This window comes from Pan paniscus, chromosome 11, assembly GCF_029289425.2.
Source record: "Pan paniscus chromosome 11, NHGRI_mPanPan1-v2.0_pri, whole genome shotgun sequence".
In the NCBI taxonomy this organism is placed as follows: Eukaryota; Metazoa; Chordata; class Mammalia; order Primates; family Hominidae; genus Pan; species Pan paniscus.
The window spans coordinates 33,619,844-33,638,999 of record NC_073260.2 but is presented as its reverse complement, the minus strand read 5'-3'; the positions used below and the strand labels follow the sequence as shown (position 1 = coordinate 33,638,999).

General features: G+C 34.5%; 1 protein-coding gene and 1 pseudogene across 1 annotated transcript in view; both read left to right on the top strand.

Moving 5' to 3' along the window:
- TMEM38B (transmembrane protein 38B) overlaps positions 1 to 18,565 on the top strand; it is an 84,294-nt gene extending 65,729 nt beyond the window's left edge. The window contains exon 6 of the mRNA XM_008963289.5: positions 16,612 to 18,565. Within this exon, the coding sequence (XP_008961537.2) occupies positions 16,612 to 16,827 (216 nt within the window). The 3' untranslated portion in view covers positions 16,828 to 18,565. The remainder of the gene's footprint in view (positions 1 to 16,611) is intronic.
- On the top strand, positions 1,087 to 2,146 carry LOC100994340 (DEP domain-containing protein 1A-like; annotated as a pseudogene).
- Positions 18,566 to 19,156: the final 591 nt, after the last annotated feature.

Below are 19,156 nucleotides of genomic sequence, written 5' to 3'. Positions count from 1 at the left end.
TTATGGCTGATTAGTATTCCATGGTGTATACATACCACATTTTCTTTATCTGCTTGTTGGTTGATGGGCATTTAGGCTGGTTCCATATTTTTGCAATTGCTAATTGTGCTATAAACATGAGTTTGCAAGTGTCTTTTTCATATAATGACTTTTACTTTGTGGAGATACCCAGTTGTCGGATTACTGGATCAAATGGTAGTTCTACTTTTAGTTCTTTGAAGAATCTCCATACTGTTTTCCATAGTGATTGTACTAGTTTATATTCCCACCAGCAGTGTAAAAGTGTTCCCTTTTCAACACATCTACACCAATATTTTAAAAATATTTAAAAATAAAAATTATTTGAAAAAACATTGAGAAGTGTGGGTTATCTATTGGCTGCTCAGTAAAAGGAGTAATTGTGAAATAGCTGTTGTGAAATAAAGCATAAGGAATGGTAAAGAATGACTAAAACTGAAAAGAGGCTGTTGGGTTTCGAAATTAAGAGATATTTGGTGACCTTAGTAAAAGCAATTTCAGTGGACTGGTAAGGGATAGAAAAATGATTGTAATCAATTGAGGTGAATAAAAAAGTGAAGATGAAGAGTATAAACTATTTTAAAGGGATTTGGAGGGAGTATAAACAGGAATAAAACTTGGGAGAGCAGTTTGGCAATATCTGACAAGGTTGAAGATTCACGTATCTTGTGACTTGTTAACTCTATTTTTAGGTATAACCAACAGCAGTGTTTCCCAAGGTATGGTACAGGGCACAACTTTATCAGGACCACTTTAAAAAAATTCTTTAGCAGATGCTATTCAAATCGGCGGCAGGGCCAGTGGTTGTGTTGAGACTCGCCACTGCCCAGGCCGCTGGGCCTGAGTGTTGCCTTCACTGCCATGGACGCCAGTGGGCACTGACAGACCTATGGAGAGTTGGGGTGTGCCTCCCAGGCCTTATCTGGCCACCAAACTGGAATGCCCTTCAGGCGGGCATGTATTATTTGTCCTCCTTTACCAGTGTGGACACTGAGGCTCACAGACGTTAAATCCTTCTAAAGACACATCTACAGCAGGTGGCAGAGCTAGAATTCAGATCTTCCTGGTATGGCGATCTTACATGGATTCTGCTACTTATGGAATGAAATTACCACATCTTTTCGAGCAGGAATGCCTCTAAGAAAACACAGACAACACTTTAAAAAATATGGCAGTTGTTTCACAGCAGGAGAAGCAGTGGATTGGCTTTATGACCTATTAAGAAATAATAACAGTTTTGGTCCTAAAGTTACAAGACAACAGACTATCCAACTGTTGAGGAAATTTCTTAAGAATCATGTAATTGAAGATATCAAAGGCAGGTGGGGATCAGAAAATGTTGATGGTACTAACCAGCTCTTCAGATTTCCTGCAACTTAGCCATTTAAAACTCTGCCACGAAGACATCCAGAATTGAGAAAAAACAACATAGAGAACTTTTCCAAAGATAAAGATAGTATTTTTAAATGACGAAACTTATCTCGTAGAACTCCTAAAAAACTCCTAAAAAACATTTATCTCAGGAAAATTCCGAGAAAATAAAGCATGAAATAATCAATGAAGATCAAGAAAATGCAGTTGATAATAGAAAACTAAGCCAGGAAGATGTTGAAGAAATTTGGAGATATGTTATTCTGATCTACCTGCAAGCCATTTTAGGTGTGCCATCCCTAGAAGAAGTCATAAATCCAAAACAAGTAATTCCCCAATATATAATGTACAACATGGCCAATACAAGTAAACATGGAGTAGTTACACTACAAAACAAATCAGATGACCTCCCTCACTGGGTATTATCTGCCATGAAGTGCCTAGCAAATTGGCCAAGAAGTGATGATACGAATAATCCAACTTATGTTGGATTTGAACAAGATATATTCAGCACAATCACAGATTATTTTCTAGATCTCCTTGAACCTCTCCTTACTTTTGAAATTACGAATTATTTGTGAACATTTTGGTTGTTTGTGGCTATGTCATAGTTTCAGATAGATCCAGTGGGATACATAGAATCCAAGATGATCCACAGTCTTAAAAATTCCTTCACAGTTTGAATTCCTTCAAATCAATGGAGTGCCTTCTTCTCAGTCTGCTTCATAGAGGAAAAAGAAGAATCAGATTCTACTGAGAGACTACGGATAAGCAATCCAGGATTTCAAGAAAGAAGTGCTAAGAAAATGCAGCTAGTTAATTTAAGAAACAGAGGAGTGAGTGCTAATGACATAATGGGAGGAAGCTGTCATAATTTAATAGGGTTAAGTGGTATGCATGATCTGTCCTCTAATAGCAAACCAAGTTGCTGTTCTTTGGAAGGAATTGTAGATGTGTCAGGGAATTCAAGTAAAGAGGCATCCAGTGTAAAGAGGCATCAATCTTTTCCAAACATAGAAGGACAAAATACTAAACTGTTTTTAGAGTCTAAGCCCTAACAGGAATTCCTGTTGAATCTTCGTTCAGAGGAAAATATTCAAAAGCCATTCCGTGCTGGTTTTAAGAGAACCACTACTTTGACTGCTCAAGACCAAGAGGAGTTGTGTAATGGGAAATGCAAGTCAAAACAGCTTTGTAGGTCTCAGAGTTTGCTTTTAAGAAGTAGTACAAGAAGGAATAGTTGTATCAATACACCAGTGGCTGAAATGATCATGAAACCAAATGTTGGACAAAGCAGCACAAGTGTGCAAACAGCTATGCAAAGTGAACTCGGAGAGTCTAGTGCTGCAATCAATAAAAGACTCTGCAAAAGTTCAATAGAATTTTCAGAAAATTCTTTACTTCCAGCTTCTTCTGTGTTGACTGGTACACGAAGTTTGCTGCAACCTCATTTAGAGAGGGTTGCCATCGATGCGCTACAATTGTGTCGTTTGTTACTTCTGCCACCAAATTGTAGAAAGCTTCAACTTTTAATGCGTATGATTTCCCAAATGAGTCAAAATGTTGATATGCCCAAACTTCATGATGCAATGGGCATGAAATCACCGATGATACATACCTTTTCTCGATGTGTGCTATGCTGTGCTGAAAAAGTGGATCTTGATAAGCTTCTGGCTGGAAGATTAGTTTCTTTCTTACTGGATCATCATCAGGAAATTCTTCAAGTACCAACTTATTTACAGACTGCAGTGGAAAAACATCTTGAATACTTATAAAAGGGACATATTGAAAATCCTGGAGATGGACTATTTGTTCCTTTGCCAACTTATTCATACTGTAAGCAGATTAGTGCTCAGGACTTTGAAAAGCAAAAAGTTTCTACCTCTCAAGCTGCAATTACAGAACTTATAGAAAATGTTATTAAAAACAAGAGTTTACCTCTAAAGGAGAAAAGAAAAAAACTAAAACAGTTTCAGAAGGAATACCCCTTGATATATCAGAAAAGATTTCCAACCACGGAGAGTGAAGCAGCACTTTTTGGTGACAAACCTACAATCAAGCAACCAATGCTGATTTTAAGAAAACCAAAGTTTTGTAGTCTAAGATACTAACTGAATTAAAAATTATGTAATACTTGTGGAACTTTGATAAATGAAGCCATATCTGAGAATGTAGCTAATCAAAAGGAAGTCTGTTATTAATAAGGTATTTCTAAATAAGCACATTATGTAAGGAAGTACCAAAATAGTTGTTTATCAATGTGAGACTCCTAGGAGACTAACTAGATCTCAACTGAGAGCACATAACAATAGGTGATACCAAATACTTTTTGTTTTTAACACAGCTATCCAGTAAGGCTATCATGATATGTGCTAAAATTTTATTTGCTTGAATTTTGAAAATTGAGCTATGTTCATCAAGATTAAACTATAATTCTGTTTTTAAAAGAAAATTTATCTGCATATGTGCAAGTTCTGAGATATTAGCTAATGAATTAGTTGTTTGGGGTTACTTCTTTGTTTCTAAGTATAAGAATGTGAAGAATATTTGAAAACTCAGTGATATAATTCTCAGCTGCCAAATGTTGCACTCTTTTGTATATTCTTTTTCCACTTTTGATCTATTTATATATATGTATGTGTTTTTAAAATACGTGTATATTTTATCAGATTTGGTTTTGCCTTAAATATTATCCCCAACTGCTTCAGTCATTCATTTGTTTAATATATGTATGTTTTGAATTCTAATTTGCATAATCTATTAGAAGATGGGGATGTAAAAGAAGTATAAGGCAATCATATATTCATTTAAAAGATACTTATTTAGCAACTGCTGTGTGCCTTTCATTGTTCCAGATATGCGGAGACAGTGATAAATAAAACATATAATCTCTTCTGTAAGGTATTTATTTTTAATCAAGGGAGATACACCTATCAGATGCTTAAAATAACAACATTACCTACTGCAATCAGGGCATATAGAATCATTCAGCCTAAGACTGACTTCTATGATGATGGAACAGGTCTCTAAGCTAGTGGTTTTCAAATTGGTGCACATTAGACTCACCCGAGGAGTTTTAAAACAGCCTATATGCCCAGGGCCTAACTTATACTAATTAAATCTGAATTTTAGGGATGTTGTATAGGGATTAGTATTTCTTTTAATCTAGGTGATTCCAGTATTCAGCCAACTGTGAGAATCAATGTCCTAAATGCTTTTTATAAACATTTTTATAAGTGTCAAGATAGTGGCACATTGACTTTATTTTTTCATTAGAAGAAAATGCTTGCCGAGTATAAATGCCTCTCATCTTAAAACAAGGTTCTTCAGGTTTCTGCTTGATTGACTTGGTACAAACTTGAAGCAAGTCGCCTTCTATTTTTTACTCCAAGGTTGTTTAATATCTATTCCTTAAGTGTAAAGAAATATATAATGCCTGGGTTGCAATAAAATCTTAATGTTTAATGACTGTTCTCATTTCTCTATATAATTTCATAATATTTCTCTATAAAATGATAGTGTTCCATTTAACATTACTGATTTTTATTAAAAATCTGGACAGAAAATTATAAATATGACTTTATCCTAGAAACTGGCTATAAATTTTTTTTTTAAATTTATTATTATTATACTTTAAGTTTTAGGGTACATGTGCACAATGTGCAGGTTAGTTACATATGTATACATGTGCCATGCTGGTGCGCTGCACCCACTAACTCGTCATCTAGCATTAGGTATATCTCCCAATGCTATCCCTCCCCCCTCCCCCCACCCCACAACAGTCCCCAGAGTGTGATGTTCCCCTTCCTGTGTCCATGTGTTCTCATTGTTAAATTCCCACCTATGAGTGAGAATATGCGGTGTTTGGTTTTTTTGTCCTTGCGATAGTTTACTGAGAATGATGATTTCCAATTTCATCCATGTCCCTACAAAGGACATGAACTCATCATTTTTTATGGCTGCATAGTATTCCATGGTGTATATGTGCCACATTTTCTTAATCCAGTCTGTCATTGTTGACATTTGGGTTGGTTCCAAGTCTTTGCTATTGTGAATAATGACGCAATAAACATACGTGTGCATGTGTCTTTATAGCAGCATGATTTATAGTCCTTTGGGTATATACCCAGTAATGGGATGGCTGGGTCAAATGGTATTTCCAGTTCTAGATCCCTGAGGAATCACCACACTGACTTCCACAATGGTTGAACTAGTTTACAGTCCCACCAACAGTGTAAAAGTGTTCCTATTTCTCCACATCCTCTCCAGCACCTGTTGTTTCCTGACTTTTTAATGATCGCCATTCTAACTGGTGTGAGATGGTATCTCATTGTGGTTTTGATTTGCATTTCTCTGATGGCCAGTGATGGTGAGCATTTTTTCATGTGTTTTTTGGCTGCATAAATGTCATCTTTTGAGAAGTGTCTGTTCATGTCCTTTGCCTACTTTTTGATGGGGTTGTTTGTTTTTTTCTTGTAAATTTGTTTGAGTTCTTTGTAGATTCTGGATATTAGCCCTTTGTCAGATGAGTAGGTTGGGAAAATTTTCTCCCATTTTGTAGGTTGCCTGTTCACTGTGATGGTAGTTTCTTTTGCTGTGCAGAAGCTCTTTAGTTTAATTAGCTCTCATTTGTCAGTTTTGGCTTTGGTTGCCATTGCTTTTGGTGTTTTAGACATGAAGTCCTTGCCCATGCCTATGTCCTGAATGGTAATGCCTAGGTTTTCTTCTAGGGTTTTTATGGTTTTAGGTCTAACGTTTAACACCGATCCCACAGAAATACAAACTACCATCAGAGAATACTACAAACACCTCTACGCAAATAAACTAGAAAATCTAGAAGAAATGGATGAATTTCTCGACACAAACACTCTCCCAAGACTAAACCAGGAAGAAGTTGAATCTCTGAATAGACCAATAACAGGCTCTGAAATTGAGGCAATAATTAATAGCTTACCAACCAAAAAAAGTCCAGGACCAGACAGATTCACAGCCGAATTCTACCAGAGGTACAAGGAGCAACTGGTACCATTCCTTCTGAAACTATTCCAATCAATAGAAAAAGAGGGAATCCTCCCTTACTCATTTTATGAGGCCAGCATCATCCTGATACCAAAGCCGGGCAGAGACACAACAAAAAAAGAGAATTTTAGACCAATATCCTTGATGAACATTGATGCAAAAATCCTCAATAAAATACTGGCAAACCGAATCCAGCAGCACATCAAAAAGCTTATCCACCATGATCAAGTGGGCTTCATCCCTGGGATGCAAGGCTGGTTCAATATATGCAAATCAATAAATGTAATCCAGCATATAAACAGAACCAATGACAAAAACCACATGATTATCTTAATAGATGCAGAAAAGGCCTTTGACAAAATTCAACAACCCTTCATGCTGAAAACTCTCAATAAATTAGGTATTGATGGGACGTATCTCAAAATAATAAGAGCTATCTATGACAAACCCACACCCAATATCATACTGAATGGGCAAAAACTGGAAGCATTCCCTTTGAAAACTGGCACAAGACAGGGATGCCCTCTCTCACCACTCCTATTCAACATAGTGTTGGAAGTTCTGGCCAGGGCAATTAAGCAGGAGAAGGAAATAAAGGGTATTCAATTAGGAAAAGAGGAAGTCAAATTGTCCCTGTTTGCAGACGACATGATTGTATATCTAGAAAACCCCATTGTCTCAGCCCAAAATCTCCTTAAGTTGATAAGCAACTTCAGCAAAGTCTCAGGATACAAAATCAACGTACAAAAATCACAAGCATTCTTATACACCAACAACAGACAAACAGAGAGCAAAATCATGAGTGAACTCCCATTCACAATTGCTTCAAAGAGAATAAAATACCTAGGAATCCAACTTACAAGGGATGTGAAGGACCTCTTCAAGGAGAACTACAAACCACTGCTCAAGGAAATAAAAGAGGATACAAACAAACAAATGGAAGAACATTCCATGCTCATGGGTAAGAAGAATCAATATCGTGAAAATGGCCATACTGCCCAAGGTAATTTACAGATTCAATGCCATCCCCATAAAGCTACCAATGACTTTCTTCACAGAATTGGAAAAAACTACTTTAAAGTTCATATGGAACCAAAAAGGAGCCTGCATCGCCAAGGCAATCCTAAGCCAAAAGAACAAAGCTGGAGGCATCACACTACCTGACTTTAAACTATACTACAAGGCTACAGTAACCAAAACAGCATGGTACTGGTACCAAAACAGAGATATAGATCAATGGAACAGAACAGACCCCTCAGAAATAACGCCGCATATCTACAAGTATCTGATCTTTGACAAACCTGAGAAAACAAGCAATGGGGAAAGGATTCCCTATTTAATAAATGGTGCTGGTAAAACTGGCTAGCTATATGTAGAAAGCTAAAACTGGATCCCTTCCTTACACCTTATATAAAAATCAATTCAAGATGGATTAAAGAAACTGGCTATAAAATTATTGGACCAAATTGAATTCTTTCTAAGGCATTTGTATGCTAAAACTTTTTTTGTTTATAGATATGTAAAATGTGGATTATTTTGCAAATTGAGATTAAAATTATTTGGGGTTTAGTAACAATTTAAAAAATGCTTTAGCAAAGTAGCATTTAATATTTATTGATGAAATCATTAGAAATGAGCTCCTTTAAAAATTTTTAAAAGTCAACTTTTTAGAAGTACAATTTTTGCATATTAAACTATATTCATGGATAATAAAGTACATTCAGTCTAGGAGTACATTTTGATGAGTTTTGACAAATTCGTATACCTATGTAACTACTACCACAGTCAATGTATGAAACATTTCTATCACTTTGGAGCATTTCCTTGTACCTTACTCTAGTAAATCCCAGCCACTACCCATAGCCCCAGTATACCATTTATCCACTTTATATCACTACAGATTAGTCTTTTCTGTAGTTTCATATAGAGTCATATAGTATGTACTCATTTTGTTTTTGAGATTTACCCATGTAATTACATATTCCTAAGTAGTATTAGGTACCACAATTTGTTTTTCCAGTTATCTGTTGATGGGTTTTGGTGTATTTCCAGCTTTTGATTATTTGAATAAGGTTGTTATAAATAAAACTGCTATGAATATGTGTATATATATGTCTGTACATAGACACATATTTTCTTTTTTCTTTTTTTTTGAGACGGAGTCTTGCTCTGTCACCCAGGCTGGAGTGCAGTGGCGTGATCTTGGCTCACTGCAACCTCCGCCGCATGGGTTCAAGTGATTCTCCTGCCTCAGCTTCTCGAGTAGCTGGGAATATAGGTGTGTGCCACCACGCCTGGCTAATTTTTCATATTTTTAGTAGAGACGGGGTTTTACCATATTAGCCAGAACTGTCTCGATCTCCTGACCTCATGATCCGCCTGCCTCGGCCTCCCAGTGCTGGAATTACAAGCGTGAGCCACTGTGCCCAGCCAGACATGTATTTTCGTTTCACTTAATAACTAGGAGGAGAATTGCTAGGTCATCTGAAAAGCATATGTTTAACTTTTTAAGAAACTGCCACACTATTTTTCAAAATGGTTGTATCATTTTACATTCCCACTAGCAATGTATGAGAGTTCTGATTGTCCTAGATCCTTGTTAATTATTTGGTGTTATCAGTCATTTTAATTTTAGCGTTTTATGGGTATGAAGTGATATCGCATTATAGTTTTCTTTTGCGTTTCTGTGATGGCTAGAGATTTGAGTGTCTTTTCATGTGTTTACTGGCCACTCATATATGATCTTTTGAATAGTGTCTGTTTAAATATTTTGTCCATTAAAAATTGTATTATTATTGAGTTGTAACAGTTCTCTGTATATTCAGGATGTCAATCCTTGGTGAGATATATGTATTGCAAATAATTTTCTCCCAGTTTATGCTGTTCCTTTTTCTTTGTTTAGTGTTGTCTTTAGAAGAGCTGAAGTTTTAAATTTTGATGAAGTTTACTTTACTAGATTTTCCTTTCATGGCCCTTCTTTTTGTGTCCTATTAAGAAACTATTTTATTCCTCAAGGTTTTGAAGAGTTTTCACCTGTTTCTTCTAAAAGTTTTATAATTTTTGCTTTTTTTTCTGTTTTCTTTTTTTTTATTATTATACTTTAAGTTCTGGGATACATGTGCACAATATACAGGTTTGTTACATATGTATACATGTGCCATGTTGGTGTGCTGCACCCATTAACTAGTCATTTACATTAGGTATATCTCTTAGTGCTATCCCTCCCCCCTCCCCCCACCCCACAACAGGCCCCGGTGTGTGGTGTTCCCCACCCTGTGTCCAATTGTTCTCATTGTTCAATTCCCACCTACGAGTGAGAACATGCGGTGTTTAGTTTTCTGTCCTTGCGATAGTTTGCTCAGAATGATGGTTTCCAGCTTCATCTATGTCCCTACAAAGGACATGAACTCATCCTTTTTACTTTTAGAGTCTGTGAACCATTTCAAATTAAGTTTTATGAGTCCTACAAGGTAAGGGTCAGGTTTTTTTTTTCCTCCATATGAATATGAAGTTGTTACAACACTGTTTGTTGAAAAGACAGTTCTTTCCCTCATTGAATGATCTTGCCACCTTTGTTGAAAATCAGTTGGCTTGACCTATGTGGGTCTATTTCTAGACTATATTCTGTTCTATTGATTTGTATGTCTATTTCTAGCCAATACTAAACTGTCTTAATTACCATAACTTTATAGTAAGTCTTAAAATCAAGTAGTACAGTTTCTCCAACTTTATTTTCTCAATATTTCTTAGGATAGTCTACATCTTTTATATTTCTAAATAAGTTTTATGATAAAGTTGTCACTTCCTATGGAAAAAATGCCTTCTGGAATTGTTTTTGAGATTGCATCTATAGATTAATTTGGGAAGAAATCAGATCTTAAAAAGATTTAGTCTGTTGATCTCTGTACATGGTATGTTTCTCCATTTATTTAGGCCTTTAAATTTTTGGAGTGCTATTTTGTGGTTTTCGTTGTTTTATATGTATCTTGTTAAATTTAAATTTATCCTGAAGTAGTTCATATTTTTGGATGCCTTTAGAAATAGTAGTTTTTCAAATTTCAATTTGGAATTTTACATTGCATGTATGTACATTGCTTGTAAGAATAATCTTACACATTGTTCTTGTATCCTGTGACCTTGCTAAATTGCCTGTTGGTTCTGGTAGCTTTTGTGTAGATTCTTTAGCATTGTCTATATACATGGTTTTGTCTATGATAAAGATAGTTTTACTTTTTCCTTTTCAACCCGGATGCTGTTTTTTTCCTTGCCTTATTATATTGGCTAGAATGTCCTGTACAATGTTGAAGAGAAATGGTGAGAGTAGACATCTTTGTTTTGTTTGTGACCTTAGTGGGAAAACATTCAGCCTTTTACCTTAAATAAGATATTAGCTATTAAGCATCTTATAGATATCCTTTATGAGGTTAAGGAAGTTCTCTTTTATTTCTAGTTTGCTGAAAGTGTTTATCATGAATGGGTGTGGGATTTTGTCAAATGCTTTGTTCTGTATCATTTAAAATAATCATAGGGGTTTTCTCTTATATTCTGTTAATATAGTGGATTACATTGATTGATTATTAAAATGTTACATAAATCTTTCATTCCTGTGATAAACCCCATTTAGTCATGATGCGGTATCCTTTTTGCATATTACTGAATCCATTTTTTAAAATATTTTCAAGGATTTTTTTCTTGTGTGCTAATGGATATTGGTTTGTAGTTTTCTCTGTAATTTTTTTCTCCTTTTTGTATTAACATAAAATTGGGCTCATTAAATAAATGGAAAATAATTTCTCTATTCTCTGAGTTTATGTAGGTTTGATACTATTTATTGGTTAATGTTTGATAGATTCACTAATGAAGTCATTTAGGCCTAGAATTTTCTTTAAAGGAAGGTTTTTGATAACAATTTCTTACATAGATATAGGGCTATGCAGATTTTCTATTTTACTTGTGTCTGTTTTACTAAGTTGTATTTATTACGGAATTTGCCATTTCACTTAAGTTTTTTATTGTTGGCATGAAATTGTTGATAATAGTTTTTTGTTATCCCTTTAATGTCTGTAGAATTTGTGGTAATGTCTCCACTTTCATTCCTGATATTGGTAATCTGTGTTTTCTTTTTCTGTCTTTTAAAATCACTCTACCTAGAGGTTTGTCAGTTTCATGGATTTGTTTCAAAGACCCAGCTTTTGGTTTCATTGGTTTTTCTGTTTTAGATTTCATTAATTTCAGGTCTTTTTTATATCCTTCCTTCTGTTTACTTTGGGGTTTACTTGGTTCTTCCTTTACCATAAAGAAAATATTGATAAATTTGACTCCATAAATTGTTTTTTAAAGTTGCATGGCAAAAGCCACTGTGGACAAAGTCAAAATATAGCTATCAAATAGCTGTGATAAAATACTTACAACATATATCAGAGGGCTGGTATGCCTGATATATAACAACCTCTTAAAAATTAAGGGAGAAAGGACCAAAACCTGATGGAAAAGTTAAAGGAAAGTTATCAACAGACAATTCACACAGAAAAGATCAGGAAATGTTCCTCAAACATATTAAAAAATGTGGAACTCATACTTGAGAAACATTAATTAAAATAACACTGAGATACCATTTCTCATTCATCAAAACTGGCACAAAATTTTAAATTTGTATTTTATTTTAGTTTTGAGACAGGGTCTCGCTCTGTCACTCAGGCTGGAGTGCAGTGGCATGATCACGGCTCACTGCAGCCTTGACTTCCCAGGCTCAAGTGATCTTCCCACCTCAGCCTCCTGAGTAGTTGGGACTACAGGTGTGTGCCACCATGCCTGGCTAATTTTTGTATTTTTTGTACAATTTTGGTTTCACTATGTTGCCCAGGCTGGTCTCAAACTTGGACTCAAACAACCTTCCCGCAAACGAAAAATTTAAAAGTCTGGCTACACATTCTGTTGATGAGGCTGTGGAGAATCAGGCACTCCTCCAAATGTTCTTTTTCAGTGTTTTCTGGATTTCTTCTGTGTTTGTGTTTTTTCAATATATTTTTAGCTATTCTTGTATATTGATATGAACTTTAATAGCAGTTTGTCTAGCTCTGTAAAAAACCATGTTGATATTTTTATTGCAATTGTGTTTATTGTTTATTGCAATTTATAAGCTAATTTAGGGAGGCAGTTATAGGAAGAAAAGCATGGAATGAGACAGGAGTGAGGACAGAGCCATAAAGTTCTCTAATATTTAGAGAAGGGAAATCTAGAATGGGAAATGGAAAAGGGGTGGTTGATGAGAGTTTTAAGGAGGAGGAGATAGTTTTAAAGAGCGTAGATGTGCTGAATACTGATGAGAAGTGTCTTCAGGTAATGTATTGTTTAATACATGAATAAGGGACACTGTTCTTAGGCCCTTTTGGGGATCCAAATGATCATATATACATTGAATAAGGTGTAATGTATACATTTTATTCATTGATGTATTGAATAAGATGTATTATTGAATACATGAATGAGGGACACTGTTCTTAGGTGCTTTTGGGGATATGAATGATTATATAAACATTGAATAAGACCCAAATCCTATTCTTAAGATATTATTGTCTAAAAAGGAGCAGGAGATATGCTAACTTGACTTTTAAACTTTATGAGGAGAGGTACTAAGTTTGCAGTATTCATCACTGCATCCTTAGCATTGAGTCTAGTGTATATAGTTGATTTTTAATATATATTTGTTGACTGACTAATAAATGATCAAAATGCTCTTTCACAGGTTTATTTAATTATTCCACACTTAAAGATATACATTGAATAAGGTATAATGTGTACATTTTATTCATTGATGCATTGAATATTATTCCACACTTAAAGATATATACCAGAAATGAACAGTTCATTCACCTAGGTTTTTTTTTACATTTGTAAAAATGTAAACCCTATGATTTTAATTTATTTGAATCATTCATGTTAATAATTAGCGAAGTCTGAGGGAATAACATAATCTATGGAGAAAGCATAGAGTGATCAGAAAACCTACTTGAATATGCCGTGTGCCGTTAGGGATTCATTTTAGGGCCAAGTGACTTTCATTGGAAGATACTGATAAGGGCCTATTGGAATAGACACGAGTTACACTGAAAAGGATTATTTGAATTTGGGCAGGTGGAGACAGGAAGAAGTATGTTCTGGATGAAGAGAGAGATTAATTGTGCAAATTTTTCTTATATAGATATATTTCAGTATGCTTTGAATTATTGCTATGAAGTAGATGTTATATTTATTCATTCAGTGTATTCTCAGTGCTAGGCACTATAGAGAATATCAAAGTAGGTATAAGTGCCATATTGTGTGTCACATTTTACTGGACATTTTGAAATGGTGTAACTTGAGATATAAAGAATGTGGCAGAGCTTTAAACAAATTTCTTTACCTGAATTAATTTATATTTTGGGATATGTTGAAAATGCCAAAATATTTTTAGGGCTTCTATTTTCTTTTGTTTCCTCTCCTTTTTAAGTAAGAGACTATGAAGCCAAATACTATTTAATTTAGGTAATATACTTTTTCTTTTAATAGTTTGCTAAATAAGGAGACAGTTTTATATTTTATTTGTAAAAGAATAAGGATTTATTCTATTTGTCACAAGTACATTTGTCACCTGGTTAAATCAAGGTCTGATAAGAGGCTGAATTCACAAAATTTTGTCCTTGAACTTCATGTGTCTATCTCAGCAGTAATTTCTGATGCCAGCAATACTTCTCAACTGAGTGATGAGTCTTTTGGGAGTGGAGAGTCTATTAAAACACTTGACTTTGAAAAATACTTATTATAGTTCATGTTCTCAGAAAATATTTTAAACCCTGACACTCTTCTCTTTTGGATTTTGTAAAAAAGACGTTGCTGTTTTCCTGACAGTAGACCATTGTTTTTGATTGGAATTCTATTATCTTTTATTTGCAGTTCCTTAAGTCAACCTATGACCGAGGTAATTATGCTAGTGTATCTCATTGTAACTATTTATTCTAAGGAATAATTTGATATAAAAAAGTCCTTAGATCTTATCCAATAATGGCATAAACTTGGAGGTTAATGTTATATTTGGACTCCTCGTTTTACATTCTCTCCAGGTGTGTACACTCATTTATGCATTTACCTTTCGCTTGTATGATAAATGACTTCCAGATCTATATCTATTATTTAAATGTTCCTGGGAAATCTCTATTACTGCCCTTTCTCTTCTTTACTGTTTGGTAATTACTGATTTACTTGCCTGTCTCTGGCTAGTCTATAAGCTCCTTGAGGGCAGGGATTGCATTCAACATCTTCTGGAAGATAGTTAATGCACAAGCAGAATATTTTAATCATATTGTTAGTTTTAGACTTAGTGCTGTATTGTACTTCAGTTTGCCCTCCTACAGTGTAACCCTTTTGGGGTCTTACTTTAAGCCTGAAGTACATCCCTGGGCAGTTTCACCTTGTCTGACCTTGAATTCCAACTTATCTTCCCAGTACCAGGCAGCTGGCTGCTAAAGTTTCTGCTCAGCTCTTTGGCCTCTCAGCTATTGCTGTCTGCTAGGCTTTTGGATTCTCTTCCTTCTTATGTATGCAGAGTTTAGGGATTGGTAAATTCCCCCAGGGCAAATTGCAGGAGGATTTTAGGGCTCACTTCCATGCGATATCCTCCTCTTTGGGCTGTATTGACCTCAGGTCCTTACAGCTTTGGCCTTCTCACATTCCAACCTATGGCTCCTTATCCCCCCTGGACTTCTGCTTTCTATTCCCCTGTGCTGTGAATTTAGGTACATATCTTCACAAGAAAAAGCAAGGGTAAATGTGGAACTCACTTTATTCAGCTTTTTTTCTCTTGAATAGTAGCCCCATCAGGTTCTGCCTATTTCAGTTGTTTCCCAGTGTCTTTTAGCAGTTACTTTATGTACTTCTGTCTTTTGTTGATTTTGGTGAGAGACTGAGTCCTGATATAAGCTATTTAATCATGACTGGCCTGAAGTCCATGGGCATATATTTAAAAAAAATTTTTTTTTAAAAATTGAGTTCAAATTCACATAAAATTAGCTGTTTTAAAATACACATTTCAGTGACGTTTAGTACTCTCACAATGTTGTGTGTGGATGTGTTTTTAATTTATATAAATGATAGTACACTATGGCTCTTGTTTTGTGTCTCATTTTCACCTAACAGTATGTTCTAATAATTTTTCACTTTTTCTTTTCTATTCTAAACATTGCATAGCATGCATTTAACTTATCTATTCCTTTTGTGATGAATATATACTTTTCTTCCACCTCCCCACACTGTATTGCAACTAGTAAGAATTTATTCTTGATACCATTTTCCCCAAGCAGGTAGGTTATGTAGGGGTCTTCTTTGAAAATTTGATCCCCAGAATTTCTAGTTTGAGTCATTATCTGTGTTCTGGAGGAACTGACTCTTGGGGAAATTCCTGGATTCTTTGGAGCTGTTCTAGACTTGAAAGTTCTCCTCCCAGATTTATTTTGGCATTAGCCTAATTTCTTGAGTATATCTAAACATCTGTGAACACTGTGCATTTTGCCACATAAAGGAATAGGAGCACTCTCTACCCCTTGAGGTCTTGGTTCCTTTATATAAAAATATATGTGGAAAAAATTGGGGGACATTCTACAATCTGTTGAGGGTAGCATTCTGCAAGTCACTAAAAGTCTGTGACTTTAGATGATGATAGTCAGTGTATTTAGTAATCGAACTCAGAATCTGGATATTGCAAACTTCTTTACCACTTATTAGCTTTGTGACTTAGGGCAAGTTATTTAACCTCTCAGAGCCTTGGTTCCACATCTCAATGATGAGGGTAATAATAGAATAGTTGTTGGGTTAAAGTTAAAGAGAACGACAATGTAAAGCACTTATCTTCATTCTGACACATGTTAAATGCATAGTAATGTTGATATTTTATCTTACTTCCTTTGAATACTAAATGCATTTTTGTGAAAGTGGTTATTCTACTCATTTGGCACCCCAAAATATGGTACCTTGTATTATTTTTAATGAGTTGTGTTATTTTCCATTAAGTAGAATCTCATGGAGAACAGAGATTTTACCAGAATCTAGCTTAGATTGCTTCTCCTGCAGATTACATTAATAATGCATTTTGATTTTTTTCCTTTTGTTTCTCTCTCTTGAGAAACAGAAATCATTTGTATTTAAATTCAAAATTAAACTTCTTTCCCCCAGATAACCATGATGACTACACAGACTTCTACTATGACATTTGCTCCTTTTGAGGATACATTGAGTTGGATGCTATTTGGCTGGCAGCAGCCGTTTTCATCATGTGAGAAGAAAAGTGAAGCAAAGTCACCTTCCAATGGCGTTGGGTCATTGGCCTCAAAGCCGGTAGATGTTGCTTCAGATAATGTTAAAAAGAAACATACTAAGAAGAATGAATAAATTTACGTGATGAGCTCTACAAGGCCAAAAATTTTTTTTCTTATCTACCTGTTAGATTGTGCTAATTTTTCTATGTATGTGATGTGAAATGAAGACTATATATATGGAATGGAGGTGACAGAAAGAAAGAAATTCTTTGTTTGAGGGAGACTTCCCCTTTCTGGATTGTAATTGTTGAGTGTTACGAGTGTATCATGTGATTATGCTTTACTGGTATAAGAGATTCTGTTGTGATTATTTGAATAGTTTTATATTAATAAAAGAAGACAAAATTTTTTAAATGTTAGAAAAAGCAGATCTGTCATTGCAAAGTAACAAAAATTTTAAGCTTTTAAAAATGTAGATTTTTCATATTTTTAAAATTTGAATCTATTTGAGCTTTAGTTCAGCAGAATTAAATTTTTACTTGACATTATCATTAAAATTGCTAGGTATGGAGAACAATTCCTATTTTATTTTGAACACTGAGAAGAGTAAACTTTTCCTAAAACACTTTATATTATAAATGAAAATAAATTGCTAGTTTATATTTTAGATATAAACATCGTATTTTTTATTAATACCTACATCAAATGGAAAATATCTGAAATTTTTTTTCCATAGTAGGTATTTTCTACTGGAAGTAGTTTTACTACTTTTCATTTAGAACAGAGTATGAGTCTTAATCTGAAGTCTTTTTCATGCCCTTGTTTTAAAAAAACTACTTTTTTTGGCCTCAAAAAAATCAAGGGTGTAATTTTTAATAAATTGTTAATCCCATGTTTTGTAATTTTCATTTTAGGAGCTTGACTTATTTTTTTCTCTCTCATAAAAACACATTTGTTTTAATTGTAGGAGAAATTACTTTTCTCAGCATTTTGCATGTTCTTTCTAATCTTTGTTGGTCTGAATATATTGGTAGTAATTACTGTAATTATTCAACAAAAAGTATATCCGTTCATAAATTTTTCCTCTATGTCTTTTTTCTAGTGGCTACTGTTTTAGTTTTCTAGTTGAATATCTCTGACAAGCTTTCGTATGGTTTTGTTATATTTTCATCTACATGTAATGTGTTATTAATTTTATTAAATGAAAACTAATCACCTTCATGTGGAAATGCTCTGAGAATTGTCCTTAGGCATTTGGTAGTAACCAGCTAACCAAGAAGAAACAGAGAAACCAGAACTTCATATGGCAGTCCATTTAGATGAAGAATGATGATATAAAATCTGGTTCCTTCTTAGCAAAATAAAAAACAAACAAGAAAAGATACTAAATGATGTTAATTTTCTTACTTTATGATTTAGAAGTCCAGTTATAATATTAAAACTCTGTGACATAGTTTCTTTTACCAAAACCATGAACCTACTCCCCGTATCAGGTATTTTCGATGGTTTAGAAGTACTCAAGTCACATCACATTCAAGTTAGAAGTTTTTTGTTGTTGTTGATATTTTAAATTTTTAACAAATATAAACACCGGCAGATACTATTACTTGCTTAAAAAATTGGGAGGGGGCACTTTTCATAGTCTTGGAATGCTAAGAAGTTTATTTTTAATATTGTGACAGAAAGCTTTAAGTATTTAAGAGCTCTGTATTATATTTGATACTCTTACAGTTAAAAACTTTTCAAAATTAATACATTGTTAATTATTGACCAGTTTTGAAGTTTGGGTTTAACTGTAGTTGAAATGGAAGGACTCTTGTTTTACACTTGTATTAAAGATAAATTTATTAAAATAAGTTATTTAGCACCAATGGAGTATTACATTATTTTTATGTTTGTTTTATATTTTTCTTGAGGTAGAGTTTCAGAACTCATCTAGTATTTTGACTAATATAGTATATATTCAGTGATTACTGTTCAAATGGGACATTGGTAGAAACTTTATTAATCTATGCAAGTATCCTATAACCCTCAATTCAAGGCTCTTTTGTAAAAAATGTACTGGAGAACATGGCTTAGGCCTGAAACCCATCCTGAATCTACTCAGGTCACCTGTAGAGTCTTGACTTGGATTTGCAAAGTGGATTGTTAGACTCCTTACCCAATGTGAAGTGTGAATAAGGCCTATAGGCCTGCCTCACACAGCTAATCAGAGGTGGCACTGAGAAAGTCAAGTCCTAATAGGTCTCCTTAAAAAAAAAAAGGAGACAAAAAGCTGGCAAGAACATGAGCCAGCTTCCCTCAGTGCTGTCACTCTCAAGTAAAACATGGCCAAATGAATATCAAACTGGTTTATCAGATTAGTCACTCTTCCTTACTGAGGGAGTATCAAGTAAGGGCTGGAGAGAGACCAGATATGTGGAGTTGTTGGCTTTCAGTGGAAATGGTAGCCTCCCTGTGGG